At 32.8% G+C, this 17,018-nt stretch overlaps 1 protein-coding gene across 1 annotated transcript; it reads right to left on the bottom strand.

The window, feature by feature from the left end:
* Positions 1–4,713: 4,713 nt before the first annotated feature.
* LOC132545222 (uncharacterized) lies at positions 4,714–6,549 on the bottom strand. Its single transcript, XM_060208898.1, has 3 exons — positions 6,534–6,549; positions 5,928–6,113; positions 4,714–5,354 (listed from the first exon to the last, which is right to left on the bottom strand). Exons 1-3 carry the CDS (start codon positions 6,547–6,549, stop codon positions 4,714–4,716), a joined length of 843 nt encoding a protein of 280 aa, XP_060064881.1.
* Between the last annotated feature and the right edge of the window lie 10,469 nt (positions 6,550–17,018).

The following is a 17,018-nucleotide window of genomic DNA, read 5'->3' on the forward strand; positions in this document are numbered from 1 at the left end:
GAACCGCTGACTTCACCATAAGTTTATGTTTGGATTATAACCTTCTCAGATGAGGTACTTTATATGGTAAAATAGTATATGTTTTTTTTTATTTTAGTCTTTGGCATGGCACACTATCATCACCATCGTTGACTATATGGCACCAATACACAATGTTATTAAGATGGTTACTCTTTAATAGGTACTTTATACATTACAAAGTCTCCAATATATCACTGATTCCTGTCCGTATCATGATGTCATGTCTTTTATGTCTCCAATATATCATTGATTCCTGTCCGTATCATAACGTCATGTCTTTCATGTCTCCAATATATCATTGATTCTTGTCCGTATCATGATATCATGTCTTTTATGTTAACACGTATGCTATAAATACATAAGAGGGATAGAGACTGGGGAAGAGACTAAGAAAGGCAGGCAGACATATAGGTAGAAAGACAGACACAGAGACTGAGACAGACAGACATAGAGACTGAGAGAGGCAGACAGACATAGAGGTAGAAAGACAGACACAGAGACTGAGACAGACAGACATAGAGACTGAGAGAGGCAGACAGACATAGAGGTAGAAAGACAGACACAGAGACTGAGACAGACAGACATAGAGACTGAGAGAGGCAGACAGACATAGAGGTAGAAAGACAGACACAGAGACTGAGACAGACAGACATAGAGACTGAGAGAGGCAGACAGACATAGAGACTGAGAGAGGCAGACAGACATAGAGGTAGAATGACAGACACAGAGACTGAGACAGACAGACATAGAGACTGAGAGAGGCAGACAGACACTGAGACAAACATCGAAAGGCAGACAGAGGAAAATAGCGAGAGAGACAGATAGGAGCGATATAGAAATAGAGATAGCGATGGACAGACAAACAAACACACACATATATATACACTGACCAACACCCTTACAAGCACACAGGAACATCCTCCCTCACCCACACGCCCTCGCCTACAGAGAGAGAGGGGGGAGCGAGAGAAATAGCGAGAGACAGACAGACAAAGAGATAGAGATAGAGAGAGACAGACGGACTGAGAAATCACAACATGTTAAATCATAGAAGGCAAAGAACGCCTCTGGATTCATGTTTCTAGATAGACATTACTTTCAAGTTGTTTGTCACGTCAAAGATGGCGTCTATGTCAAATATGTCAAATATCACAAACAACTGTATAACACGGTCATCAAACTGAAGACATAAATATACCTACACTGTGATATATGGTAACTAAGATTGTTTAAGGCTTTAACACAACATAAGCAACTTAACTTACCTTGTCACTGTTCTTCAAACTGCTATATAGATCTCAATGAATCACAAACTACATATTAACAGAGCCATGCACAGCCGAAGATTTTTCGGTACCAATACACAACAACACTTCATAAAACTTATATCAATACATACGCCGACTCGATTCGCTAGGTCTTTTGTAGTCGGACAATGCACCATGGGATATTTAACCTTTGGAATAATGTTCTGTGACGTATATCCATTCAGCTTGAATTCTAAAAATAAAACACATGGATCGCGCTCATCAAAACATTTAAAGATCTGGAACAATAACCGACAAACAAAGATATTAATTCTCATTTCAAATCAATAAATTATATCGTGTTTGTGTTATACATGTAACAAATATATTTACCTGTGGTCCTTTGTGATCAGTAAGAAAACCTGTTGAGGAAATAGAGTGAAAAGAAAAATCATGCTCGTTTTGACACTTAAGATAAATATTGAAAACTGTATCAAATTGAGAGAGAGAGAGAGAGAGAGAGAGAGAGAGAGAGAGAGAGAGAGAGAGGGAGATTCACATTCAATCAAATCCCTATTTTACTTTTTTTGCAATTAAAATATATCATCATCTTTGCTTAATTTCTGATCGCCGTATATGAGTAAATCTCATTAAATTCTCAAACAGAGGTTGTAACTCTCTTATTAATAGATTTCGATTATGACTGTATATGGGGACAAACACAAAAATAGTAATTAAAGTCTTCACATGGATTGTTGCATCTACATTCAGCTGTACTACTTTTTGTTCTAAAAAATCATAATCGAGAAATCTGGCAGGATTTCTCAAACGGAAATGAAGTATGTTTAAATTACGTAAATCTCATACCTAAAAACATTTGTCATGTATTATTTCTTTCTTACTGGTGATTGAGTTAAATGTATTGGGAGAAGGAGAGTTCATTATAGAAATATCTATGTCATACCACTTTTTTGTTGTTTATGAGGAAAAGAATTTCGCACGCTTAAGGGATAACCTGAAGTTCTGGTGATTGGAGATCACGTGAGAATTAAAAGATTTATGTTAAGATTAAATTTCACATCTCAAATAATCAATAATATTTGTTTCACATTTTCTATGAATAATGTATACTCGTTACAAAAGCTTATCTTGGAATCGAACAATGGTTACTGGTTAGTCATATATCAGTCAATGACAAACAAACAAGTTCATTGTAACATTTTACTGCGTTGCGATGATAAAACCTTGAAAAAAAGTGAAAAAATAATAAGTAAGTCCGCTTTTCTCGATATTCCAATCACCAGCAAATTAAAATCGAAGTCATCTTGTCCGAGTTGATTATTTACATAATAAGTAAATCTTGATCAAGCGTAAATCGAAAATATCGGGAAAATCCAATTTGCATATTTAAATAACTCATTTAAATATGTTGTCAAATTTGGACATAGTGACGTTTAAAAGTCCCCCTTTTTAAAGCAAAGACACGCCCACCACCTCTCTTTTGTTGCATTTCTTATATTGTTGTCATGACGTCGACTATGTGGTTTCAGAGTCATTTGCATACATGGTGCTTGTTTCACTTAAAAATCAATGCAACGAATAAAATCAACCTGTTAGGAGGTATTCATGTTTAAAATAACCAACTACGTTGCAATATTTTCGCGTAAAAACTGAAATATGGTGAGAATTTTAAGCTACATATTATGCTCTGGTGTTGCGGGTCTCTTTCACATACGTTCTATATACGTTACCTATCCCGTGATACTTAATGATAGCATGTAAAAATAATAGACTTCTCGGACAGTGGAAGAAAGTCGGTATGTATCCAGTTTCTAACGAAAGATAATAATGCAATTTAAAAAACACCCGGGATTACATTACAAATTGAACGAACACAACAGCCTATAGTGTATCAACTATCTATCAATATCCGCTACGTTCTGGTATATTCGACAGTTTGAACGATACAATGGGATCATTCTAATTCATCTACACTAATATAACCTGATTATGATCAATTGTGTGTACCGGTTGGCTCTTATATACTAAACAGCGACATTTGTCCTATTTTCGTTTTTTATTGTTTATGTGTATGATGTCATACACACGGCGTCCTTTTCGTATTATTGTCTATCTTGTTCTAAAACGTTTGATTTATTTGAGAAGTCGTCGATTCTAGTGTATCTATAACACAGTAATATTGACCAATTAGTTCATCTAACATATTAAACATCAAGTAGAAATGTTAACTCGTTAAAGATATAGTTGTAAAATGTACACTTAGTAAATAATGAGAGACATTCCGATTATTTCTGCAGTTTTATTTATACAAATATTTGACTTGGTGTGAATATAAACTCTTCCACTTTCCCGATTCAAACGTCGAAATTACCGAATAGGGACAATTCAAGTTCCCATATTTTTCCTGTTTCGAACAATAATGTTTTTAAATATGCGCTCCCTATTTCGTAATTATAAACATTTCATTTTCAAAAACCAAACATTCACTGCTTACCAACTACCTAAAAACTTATATACCAGCATGTCAACTTAATCATAATCCAAACTCATATTAAGACTATGTATTCCTGAAGGATAAGGGTCTTTGCCTCGTCGATGACACCCGCCATGTCAATACCAAGAAGTAATGTCACGTTCTCAAAAGGGAACAAGGTATATAACAACAAACCAACAGGTAAACAAACGAACATCAAACGCGTCCAGCTTCATGTTGCAGAAAGAACCAGACCATGAGTTCTTAAAACAACACAAGAATATATCGACACGTGCACACGCAATCGACAAACTAATGAAATAACAAAGATAAGAAATTTCCGCTTTTATTAAAACTTTGCTGATTATTTTCTAACAAAATATAATGGAAAACTCATTTGATACCAAAAGATATACATTTGAACATGGCTGTTATAATAAGCAATGAATCTATCACATTAGCTTGTATTGAACAATCAATTATATTATGTCTGCTATTTTTGTTATAAGATATTATACTGTGTACCAGTATTGCTGTATATACAGTAGTATATTATTAGTTCTATAGAAAGTTGTATTTCATGACAAGGATTTACACTAAAAGTGCACGCGTTCTGCTTTGTATACGAATGTATATTCCAATAGCACTTATCTTTCAGTAAACGTTAAATAATTAATGAAAAAAACAACAATAATTTTACGATCATTAAATCATATGACTTGTTTAAAAAGCAAACCCAATATCCCAAATGACATCAGTCGAAATTCAAACGAGCAAAGTATTTATTTATTTACATATAAACAAAAGAGGTGTCTTTTTTTTAGATACTTGAGCTTATTTAATGTATGAATTATTTCTTCTTCAGCACTTGAGCGGAATATTTGAGCGGTCTTTAATAATCTAATTACTCTTCAGAAGACAATGATTAAACGGAAAGATTTTTTGGAACTCTCATATTGTTTCTGGACTCAATATCGATTTTATCCGTTCTTGACGGTCTTTAGTATTACTGATGACGTCAGATAAAATTGAATGCAGGAGCTTACTGAAGTGTTGGTCCGTCTCAATCAGAGGCCCAATACTGTAGACTTTGTGCTTGGTAAACATCTTTCGAGCTGTTCCAAGAACATTTTCCTGCTGTTTTAGATGTTCAAAATTTACAAAGAAGATATTTGTGCTATTTAGATAATACTGTTGATGTATCCTTTTCAAAAGCAATGTTTCGATTTCTCTCCTTTGCTCTGCTGTGATATTTACGTCCGAGGTAGCAACTTCTTGGCTAAGTTCACACAGTCTATCGCATAAAACAAGAATGATGTTTGGTGAACTGCTCACAGTATCAATTTCATCAAAGAAGTTATTAAAATCATAATGTAAATATTTTACGTCTAATTCGGGCACTGATGTAAGGATGTCCATCATACGTTGAACGCATTTATCTAAAGGATTCTCAATCGATTCAGAAAATAATTCCTTTGGTAGATGAGGGTAGAAGACGCCTACTTTCACAGGTGGTGTGTGAATTTGAGGTGAATTGATAATTAAGTTGGGTGACACTTCCGGCCTTCCGATTGGTAACTGGATGGAAACATCTACAATAGACACATAATGACGTTTTACATTTCACGATGAAAATATTATATATATATAGTATATTTCCAGATTACAGAAGTATTTGTTTTCTATGTAATATATCTGTCATTTATTACAGTGTAAGAACAAATGGACAATACCTTGATTCAATCATTTGCCTCATATGGATTATTAATATCTAGATGCCAAGTTTACCGAGGAGCATTCAATATATTCAAATTCGCTAAAAAAATAAATAAAATTCATCTCATTATAATAAGCATATAATAACTTCCCTTACCTGTGAAATCGTCCGGAGTCAATAGTGACATTTCTTCTGAAAATAATCAATCGATAACTTAACGATCATTGGATGGCTTATAGTACAATATAGAACATATGTAATCTTTTTTGTTTTGTTTCTGGGGTATCGATTTGGTTAAAAATGTGTTCTGTCGTGTTTTAGATATAATTCAGTGGTGAGGCCGAACAATTAAAACAAACTGAACTTGAAAAACTGAATTATTTGTCAAATAAAGATATCATGACAATTGTTGATGCAAAATCTTGTTTCTGCCAATGTGTTTGATTACCTCTTTTTTTTCTCCTGTGTTTGTCAATAAAGCAAGCCAGCGCAAATATGATGATGATGATTAGAGCTGTCACGACGCCTCCCAGAACCAGAAGTTTTGGTTTGTATGATTCCTTGTCAGGTGGATCCATAATGTTGATTTTTATCTTACCCTTGATTTTACTGCTATTTTGATAGGTAATGTAGTCTGGAACATAATATCTATTTTTCTGAGAAGTGTCTACTTGTAAACAACTATAGATATTTACGGACCGAGTCTGTTGACCTGTACTTGCAGAGGAGAATCATTTTCCTTAAGAAAGCAATTCACTTTTCTTATGTTAATTAACACTACATTTTGTTTATTGAATATGCCAATTTTCACTCCATTAAAGACAAAACGCTAGTTTTTCTCAGTTGATTCAGAATCTTTATATTTATGTTTTCCATTTGATAATTTGTTAATTATGTTAGGTTAAGTCTTTGTGGACGTAATTGTAATAACATTTACATTCATACTTACGTACATTGTTAGTCTCAAATTATGGAACAGTTGTGGGGAAAAGTCTATTACAAGGATTAACTTTTTATTCATGTATAATTTTAAAGTTATACAGTTTGTTCCTACCTGTCTTCTTTCCCATGCAGCTATCGCAAAATTTACAAAAAGGTACAATCTAAAAAAAGGATGAAGAAATAGGGAGATATAAACATAGATATTTTAAAATTGTATTATCTTAAGATACACTGATTTAATGAAATAACAAAAAGAAACAAATTAATTTTGAAATGAGAAATATTAATGTTACTAACACTTTCTTATAGAATGACCGAGTATGAAATCGTCACGGAAATATTTGAGTGCTTTTTGCTGAGCTAATAAATAAATAAATAAATAGATAAAAATGAAATGAAAAAGTAAATAAATAAATGAAATAAATAATGATCAAAGAATAAAAATTCCATCAAAACTTTTCTAAACTTGAATTCAATATTGAACTTTTCGATTTAAAATTCTACTGAATTCCCTCTATATGTACTATTTATTTGGTACATTTTACAAACGCTCGACTTTGATATTAAGTTAAAAAATGTTCATATCATACCTCTAAGCTTGTGTCCCGAACCATTTTGATATGAGTCGAACAGTCTTCTTTCTGTAAGTAAGAGAGATATCCTATATGAGCTATGGGTCAAAGGATCATCTAAGTGATACAAGAGATATATATTACTTTATTTGAATCTTAATGTTAGGAAGTCACGAGTTGATAGAGAAACACAATGCAAGCAACAAATACTTGTTTTCCGATCATATAACTGACCGCTAGGGGAGCAAAATTATTGCATTCTTATTCTGAAAATATGAAAATGATCATATATAAATGTAACTATGAATCGTATTTGTTGAAATATATCTAGAAGATTTCAAATCGAATCGAAGAGTACATCTGCAACATGTTATCATATATTCTAAGTTGACCTTGACGGAGACGACGGCGATGGTGAAGATGATGATGATGATGATGATATTTTCTAATGCGTCAAGAGTGCGCGTTTGCGAGCTGTATCTTTGTGTGTATCTGTGTACTTTATTTAAAGTATTCAAAAAATAAAAATAAGAAATAAATCAAACAGATTAACAGATTGTAGAAAAATACTTACATTTATCTGACATTGTAATTTTTCTACTTTCAGCATCTCCTTAAAAGATTCTCTGATACCGATCTTAAACAGCATGGCACTGTCGTAATGGATAATTGGAAAACCATCATAATCTTGGGACGGTGATTCCCAACAGTTCTTGACGAAGCTAATATGAACAAGTAAGACATTACCGGTCCTAGATACAGAGGCATTCCAACATCCGCAAAACTCTTTCAACGTTATCCCCCCTGAAAATAAAATTGAAATTATCGTTGTGATTCCACTAAGAAAAATCTCTCCTAAGAAACGAATTTGTTATAGATGGTGAAAATCTTTCCGGTATCAAGTGAAACGAAGGGAAGTAACTCTGATGAACCAGAATGAGATTGAACATTTAATTGTGGCATGGAAATGTTCAGTGACAGATTATAGATGGTATTTCACGGTAGGCCCATTACAGTAGACATATACAACAACAAGGAAATATCGATTTCAAGGAAATAAGGTAGCAGTAATTTAAGATAATTTATCATTCAACCATAATTAAAACGAAATATAATTCAATTCTTCTGAACATTCGTAGGGTTAAGGTTTTCCACTTGGAAGAGCTCAGGTAGCATGTTACTAAAACATTCGTTAAAATACAAAATGTCACAGAATCACAATTCAAAGTCATATTCAATAGCATCAAAACTACAGCAAAGTATCAACAAAACAAACATGCCAATAAAGTTGGAGCAAACTATGAGCACAAATAAATTTACATGGAGACTTCTGGCAAAATATAAGCAGAATCAAACCAGGTGTTCTAGAAAAGTAAGCGTCTCCTTTTTCATCAACGACACCTGCCATGAAAATATTGAGCAATCCAACAATACAAATAAGTAAATCAAAAGAAGCGCCCAGGCTTAGTATTCTGGAATGACAACAAAGATTCTAGGGGTGGGGGCTAGAAAAGCAAAGGTGACATGAAACGAATTCTTAAATTTTGTAGAGAAGGTGTATTTCTCAGCTTCTTAGTATTATTGCACTGTAACTGTTAAAGCATGATCATGTATGACTATTATCTTTTACTCAAATTCTTGTACACAGAGAAATGTAAGCTGTTGCTATAGTGTTTACTGTACTGAGTATACGTATTTGTTGTATAAATGTTTATATATTTGTAATGACTTTGTCACTGGCATGAATTAATAGATATAGACACCTGCGTTCTGTATCGAGTCATGAAGCTGTTTTAAGGTAGATATTCATCACTATGCAATACTTACTGATGGTATCGACAGGACCGGTTAACAGACAAACCAGGAATGACCAAACAAGCATTCTGCAAAGAACAAAAATCAAATAAGCAATGAACTATTCAAGAGCAACGTTCAGCTGTTTGTATAAATTACTGTTGATAAATATTTCGCATTTATCTCACATTGTGAATTCTAACTGCAAATATATATATATATATATATATATATTTGTTAAACCCCGTGTGTTTAAATGTCCTTGTGCAGCCGGCTGTTTTAAAATTCCAAAGAATCATATCACCGTACAAATTGAAAATCAACCAATTATGAGTCTATTTCCCTAGTAAGTTTGCCTGATTATACTAAAAACGACTTTTCGCCTTCCTGGCAAACATATCACATGACAGTTGATTTACAAATGAAAAATGTATAGTCTTACAATTTTTATCTGTCGTAGATAAAATTAATTGATTGCTCGTGTTAATTTCGAATTGAATTAAATCTGTATAAAACTCATGCAACAGTCCATAATATACACGCCGAGAGGCTTAACTCATACACTTTGAACTCTTTTTGGTAAATTCCATATGACATATACTCTTCGCCGAGACAATATATAAATGTTAAAAGACTGATATTAATAGAAAAAGTATCACAAGATCGATTGGTAACTTAGATGTTTAAGTAAACCAGGAAAAGGAAAGATATGGAATTAATAAGACTTATCATCACCACGAATCATTAATTTATTCTTAATTAAAGTATAAGTCGTTCATAGTATTTCATTAATAATAAGGGCTCTCTCAGAGCGGGAGTCCAGGCGCCACATAAAGCGACATGTATTAATTAATGACACGACCCGACGGTCGGTGACGTGAGGTGCATTCGTAGAAACCAGCTAGCAAATATATATTTGCATGTCATCGCTAGACCAGGGGTACCAATAAAGGAACTTTAAACACACAACGATTTCCTGTTTGAAGGTGTGACATGATATCGAAACTTTCACGACATTGTTTCTCTTTCGTTTCGTTAGAGATCATAAAAAGATAATGTAAAAATGAAATCGTTGATTGTTTGAGATGTGAAATATAATCTTAACATAAATCTTTTATTTCTCACGTGGTTTCCAATCACCAGAACTTCAGGTTATCTCTTAAGCGTGCGAAATTCTTTTCCTCATCAACAACAAAAAAGTGGTATGACATAGATATTTCTATAAGGAACTCTCCTTCTCCCAATACATTTAAATCAATCACCAGTAAGACAGAAATAATACATGACAAATGTTTTTAGGTATGAGATTTACGTAATTTAAACATACTTCATTTCCGTTTGAGAAATCCTGCCAGATTTCTCGATTATGATTTTTTAGAACAAAAGGTAGTACAGCTGAATGTAGATGCAGCAACCCATGTGAAGACTTTAATTACTATTTTTGTGTTTGTCCCCCTATACAGTCATAATCGAAATCTATTAATAGGACAGTTACAACCTCTCTTAGAATTTAAGTAGATTTACTCAGATATGGCGATCAGAAAATAAGGTGATATCTCTTAATTGGAAAAGAAATAAAACAGGGATTTGATTGAATGTGAATCTCTCTCTCTCTCTCTCTCTCTCTCTCTCTCTCTCTCTCTCTCTCTCTCTCTCTCTCTCTCTCTCTCTCTCTCTCTCTCTCTCTCGTTTTATAATGTAATTTTGTAAGCATGTTTATTGCCAAATGCTTTGGGAATTAGGGCTTGATATATTGATATTAGTTGGTTCAATAACATGTGCCTATACCCATTGGTTGCATTGTTTATGCATTTCTAGTTAAAGTTACTGCAATACAAAACACGTTTAAATAATAAAGAATGTCAAATAAGAATCAACCTGTCGTTATATATCCGCACACCTGACATCATGGCCATTGGCAAATCAAGATTTATGTAAGCAGTTATTTTGTTATGTTTATAAAATAAATAATTAATCAAATTTAAAAAAGTTTACACAAGCACTCTTCAAAACATAACTGTAACACTACGCCATACTATGCCATTGTGGTTGCATTACATTGGTCACAGGCAGGTCGCGATTGAGGCATCAGGTTTCAGTCATTTTCGTTAAGAACATATTTGATGTGATGAAAAAGTAGAATAGCTGCAATTTCTTTTATTGAAAATTTTAAATTATTCTGCAATCTGCAATTCTGAGAGCAACTTTCATATATATACATTTAAGTCAGCGCCATTCAAGTACAGCGTATTATTTTTCTTTATATAAATATTTCACAATTTATAGAAGCAATTTGGTTCTCGTATGGATAAATCGATATAAATTCTTAGCTGACCAGAATCGATTCGGAAATGATGAGATATGGTTGTTTTATCTTGGTCAAATTGGTTTTATAAGTAAGCAGATCATTTATCTGTTCTCATTGTACATTCTGATCCTTCTAACCAACATTATTAACATTTTGCATTAGTTTCGGAAGTGATTTTTTCAGCTTCTATGCAAAGTGCATCAATTCTAGTAATTTACTTATCAAAGAACTAATCACAATATATACTGCACGCAATAGGTTAATCATTCCATCACTTCTAATGTTTACATTTCTTGACTGCAAAAACTCCCCAATCTATAGGTTTACATGTCGAAGTTGATTCGATATTAAAGGGTTTGTTCTCAACATTATGATTTTCTTGCTAAATGTCAGCAACTGACAGACAACCTTGACAAACGCTGACTTTAGAGAGATGCATATTTATGAAGGTTTTGTGTTTCCACAGTCGTCATAACGGTCTCAAAGGGAAGAAAGCTATTCATCCTTTTGTGATTTCAATTTGGATCATGATAGTTAGTATGCGTGATGGTTCTTTGTTCTCATTTGGGAACATGCCATTACTTAGTTGAATTAACCAAATTACATGGAGGTTGTCGTCGATTAACAAAACGACGCTCACCTTTTCGGAACATATCTCGAATTATCCTTGTACATTTTCATGGATAATCAAATTAGGATTTAATTAAAAATTCCGCTGACATGTGTTGTGATGTAACCCTGTATACGTTACACACGTGTTGTAATGTAATCCTGTATACGTTACACACGTGTTGTAATGCAACCCTGTATACGTTACATATGTGTTGAAATGTAATCCTTGATATTTAAGACACGTGTTGTAATGTAATCCTGTATACGTTATATAAGTGTTGTAATGTAATCCTGTATACGTTATATAAGTGTTGTAATGTAATCCTGTATACGTTATATAAGTGTTGTAATGTAATCCTGTATACGTTACACACGTGTTGTAATGTAATCCTGTATACGTTAGACACGTGTTGTAATGTAATCCTGTATACGTTAGACATGTGTTGTAATGTAATCCTGTATACGTTACACACGTGTTGAAATGTAATCCTGTATACGTTACACAAGTGTTGTAATGTAATCCTGTATACGTTACACACGTGTTGTAATGTAATCCTGTATACGTTAGACAGGTGTTGTAATGTAATCCTGTATACGTTAGACACCGGTTGTAATGTAATCCTGTATACGTTATATAAGTGTTGTAATGTAATCCTTTATACGTTAGACACGTGTTGTAATGTAATCCTGTATACGTTACACACGTGTTGTAATGTAATCCTGTATACGTTACACACGTGTTGTAATGTAATCCTGTATACGTTATATAAGTGTTGTAATGTAATCCTGTATACGTTAGACACGTGTTGTAATGTAATCCTGTATACGTTACACACGTGTTGTAATGTAATCCTGTATACGTTACACACGTGTTGTAATGTAATCCTGTATACGTTATATAAGTGTTGTAATGTAATCCTGTATACGTTATATGAGTGTTATAATGTAATCCTGTATACGTTATATACGTGTTGTAATGTAATCCTGTATACGTTATATAAGTGTTGTAATGTAATCCTGTATACGTTAGACACGTGTTGTAATGTAATCCTGTATACGTTACACACGTGTTGTAATGTAATCCTGTATACGTTACACACGTGTTGTAATGTAATCCTGTATACGTTATATAAGTGTTGTAATGTAATCCTGTATACGTTATATGAGTGTTATAATGTAATCCTGTATACGTTATATACGTGTTGTAATGTAATCCTGTATACGTTATATAAGTGTTGTGATGTAATCCTGTATATGTTATATACGTCTTGTAATGTAATCCTGTATACGTTATATGTGTTGTAATGTAATCCTGTATACGTTATATAAGTGTTGTAATGTAATCCTGTATACGTTATATAAGTGTTGTGACGTAATCCTGTATACGTTATATAAGTGTTGTGACGTAATCCTGTATACGTTATATAAGTGTTGTGACGTAATTCTGTATACGTTATATAAGTGTTGTAATGTAATCCTGTATACGTTAGACACGTGTTGTAATGTAATCCTGTATATGTCAGACACGTGTTGTAATGTAATCCTGTATACGTTATATAAGTGTTGTAATGATATCATGTATTACTTGTGATAATTTAATATGGTATGCGTTAATCACTTTTGTACAACGTAATCCTGTATGTTTTTATTTACTATTAATATTGTAATCCTGTTTGTGTAACTTACTTGTGATAATGTAATCCTGTTTGTGTTACGTACTTGTGATAATGTAATCCTGTTTGTGTTACTTACTTGTCATAATGTAATCCTGTTTGTGTTACTTACTTGTCATAATGTAATCCTGTTTGTGTTACGTACTTGTGATAATGTAATCCTGTTTGTGTTACTTACTTGTGATAATGTAATCCTGTTTGTGTTACGTACTTGTGATAATGTAATCCTGTTTGTGTTACTTACTTGTGATAATGTAATCCTGTTTGTGTTACGTACTTGTGATAATGTAATCCTGTTTGTGTTACTTACTTGTGATAATGTAATCCTGTTTGTGTTACTTACTTGTCATAATGTAATCCTGTTTGTGTTACTTACTTGTCATAATGTAATCCTGTTTGTGTTACTTACTTGTCATAATGTAATCCTGTTTGTGTTACGTACTTGTGATAATGTAATCCTGTTTGTGTTACTTACTTGTGATAATGTAATCCTGTTTGTGTTACGTACTTGTGATAATGTAATCCTGTTTGTGTTACGTACTTGTGATAATGTAATCCTGTTTGTGTTACTTACTTGTGATAATGTAATCCTGTTTGTGTTACTTACTTGTGATAATGTAATCCTGTTTGTGTTAATACTTGTGATAATTATTTGTGATAATTTCATCCTATATTTGTAAATCACTTTTGAGAATGTAATTCTAAATACTACGTAAACGTTCTGTTATCATGGTATTCTGTTTAAGTACATGTGATAATGTTACTATGTTTACGATAACATGATGAAAACATCCATTACACCTGTACTAAATGCCTAATTTTCGCTGATATGTACGAATTATCACATATTAAGTTGCAATGCACACAATAAATTGGTCAACGTTATAAAATGGTATCTAGATATTTCCTCAGTTTTCACGAAGCAATTCAATACGCGAAGAGAATTTTAACACAAACAGACTATCTTTGGCACACGATATTCGGACGGTGAAACTGGTTACAACATGCATAACACGCTCGATCAGATGAAATTATTTCTACATTATACAAAGATGAAACGCGTCTGCTCAGAAATAAAGACTACGTAGTTAACATATTTCGAATGCATGTCTAGACAATATCCAGAACAGATTTACACTACTGCAAATCATATCAGTTGTTAACAATGCGGTGATTTCACACCTTACCTTACGGATATCATTTTGTCAACAATCGGATGCCTGAAACTGTCAACAGCTCAGGAAACACGTCTTCTCCTCTTCGTGTTAGGTCATGTAATGCTGGAAAACCCACCTCAAACTCAAGGTGTATTGCCCTAGTTATTCGACCGTGTACAATATCGACCACATGAGCACCGATTGCCTATTCTTTAAAATACATTTGTATGTGTGCGTGGTAAAGGTGTCAAATACATTTCATTCCGACCGATTGATCTATGTCCTAAATGCTGTTTTGCAATATATAACTGAGATAAATATAGACATGTTTTCGATTCAGTGTTCTTGTTTCTAAATAACTAATGTACGACTTGGCTATACTACACTTATCATAACGAATGGATAATGTCTTAAATTGGTGTTTTCCATTCAACAGTTTGGCATAACACTTTGTGATAAAAGAACACAATACGTTTAATACGCTCTATCAAACAAAGATAAAAAGAGTGCCCTTGGAAACAGTGAAGGCTATATAATAGATATGTATTGAATACACGTCTAAACTATACTCTTGACAAATTTAAGCTGCTGTACATTATGCCAGTGTTTAAAGGGTGTCTGCCATTCAATATTTTGGCACCTTTTCAAACATATATTATAGACATGTAAAAGAGTGCACAAAGTTTTAAACGCACTCATGTTCTCAGATAAATATTTAAACTTTATCATGAACAGATTTTCAAGAGTAGAAAAACATTCCTGTTGTATTCTGTTGTATGAATGACAGGAAACCTTCATTCTACTAAACTAGGTCTCGAATTCCTAGCATTTCCTTCCTGTGAAATTTAAAGATTCAGATGTTGAAATGTAATCAACTTATCTTAAATGCCGTGTTTTACTCGTTAGCAACAAAACAGGTTTATATTACTTTGTCATAGCATGTCAACATTTTGAACTTACATTGCTATATTTGTTTCCCGTATAAAAACGCACCATAGAAGGTAGCGCTATGAGCTACTTTTACCTACAAAAAATCCTTAAAATTGGCTTTAAACTGGTGCGTCATCCTTTTGCATGACTGGTTTCTCTTTGAATCATGAACTATCAAGTGGTGTACCCTATACTGCGTCAGTGTCAGAATTCTAACCTGTAACTTGTAAAATAAATAACACCTTACCACAGCAAGGATTTTGAATCTTGTATACAAATCCGCCCCGATGTTTCATGACACAAGCAGTTGATAACATAACTAGAAAATATATATGAAAAATGAATAGTTTATTTTAGATAATGAAATATAGAATTTGAATAATACGTAATTGGCTAGAATATTTAGAGGGCAAAATTGAAAAGAGTTTCCTTTTTTGTACATAAAAATATTTCAATGAAGATAAAAAAGGGAGGGAAACACCTACCTTGAATGACACGTGGATAAATCTATATATTAGAAAGTTTAAATTCTAAGTGTGGTGTTCCTATATGGTAAAACAATGAAATTGCAAACAGAAAGCCCTTCTGTTAGTAAGCATAAGCGCTTTCATATAAAATCTTCAGACGCTTTACAATTAGTTTAGCTACATGACTAGGCCTACAAAGTTGTCTATATGGTAACAAACACACATGTATATACGTATATTTATATACTTCAAGGCCAACTGAAATAAATGAAAACGGTTTTAGTCGCCAAATTTCTATAATTATTTTGGGATTGATGAACAAAATGACGTTTTTGTCTGTAAGACCAACTAGAGTGGCAGTGATAGTTGAAAAAATATCTGCATCTGATCTGGAAAACATGACTATATTGAAATAGTGAAGATGTCTCCGCCTCCGACTGATATGAAACTTAACACATTTATAAGAAATCAACAAAAAACAAAAACAAAAAACCAAACAAAATTACACTAAATATAACTAAATTTGAAAAAGAAATCGAAATATGATCGTGAGAATTACATAATATAGATACCATTTCTATTTGATTACCAAAATTTACAATCATATTCTTTAACAAAAACGTTATTTAAATCTGCAGCTTCTCACGTTGCATTTGCAGTCGATTTTTAAAAATCAACACAAAGATATATTTGGTAGACAGTGTAGTTTAATAAACTGTACAAAAAGATATTGTGCATAGATTCAAGATAACATCGATGTGTATATGAAGTAACACTATTTGCAAATTTTCAAAGTGTTGCTATATTAATTATGACATGGAATCGACTGTTATATGATATACCACACATTTAAAGTGATCAGCTTCTGACAGTACTACACTGATGTTATCACCAGTCGAACAAATACGGTCTTTGAAAGTCACCTCATACCATAAACCATTATATATACATATATATTAAAAAAAGAATAATCACACATTGTAAGAATATTTAGCACAAATCACATGGAATTTCTTTCCTATTCAAAATAAAGATGAAGCAGAGAAAATGAAAAATTGCATAAAATCGTATCCAGTAGTCTATA

The sequence above is a fragment of the Ylistrum balloti genome, unplaced genomic scaffold, assembly GCF_031769215.1.
Source record: "Ylistrum balloti isolate Yb309-2 unplaced genomic scaffold, AGI_CSIRO_Ybal_v1 Utg369832, whole genome shotgun sequence".
Classification (NCBI taxonomy): domain Eukaryota; kingdom Metazoa; phylum Mollusca; class Bivalvia; order Pectinida; family Pectinidae; genus Ylistrum; species Ylistrum balloti.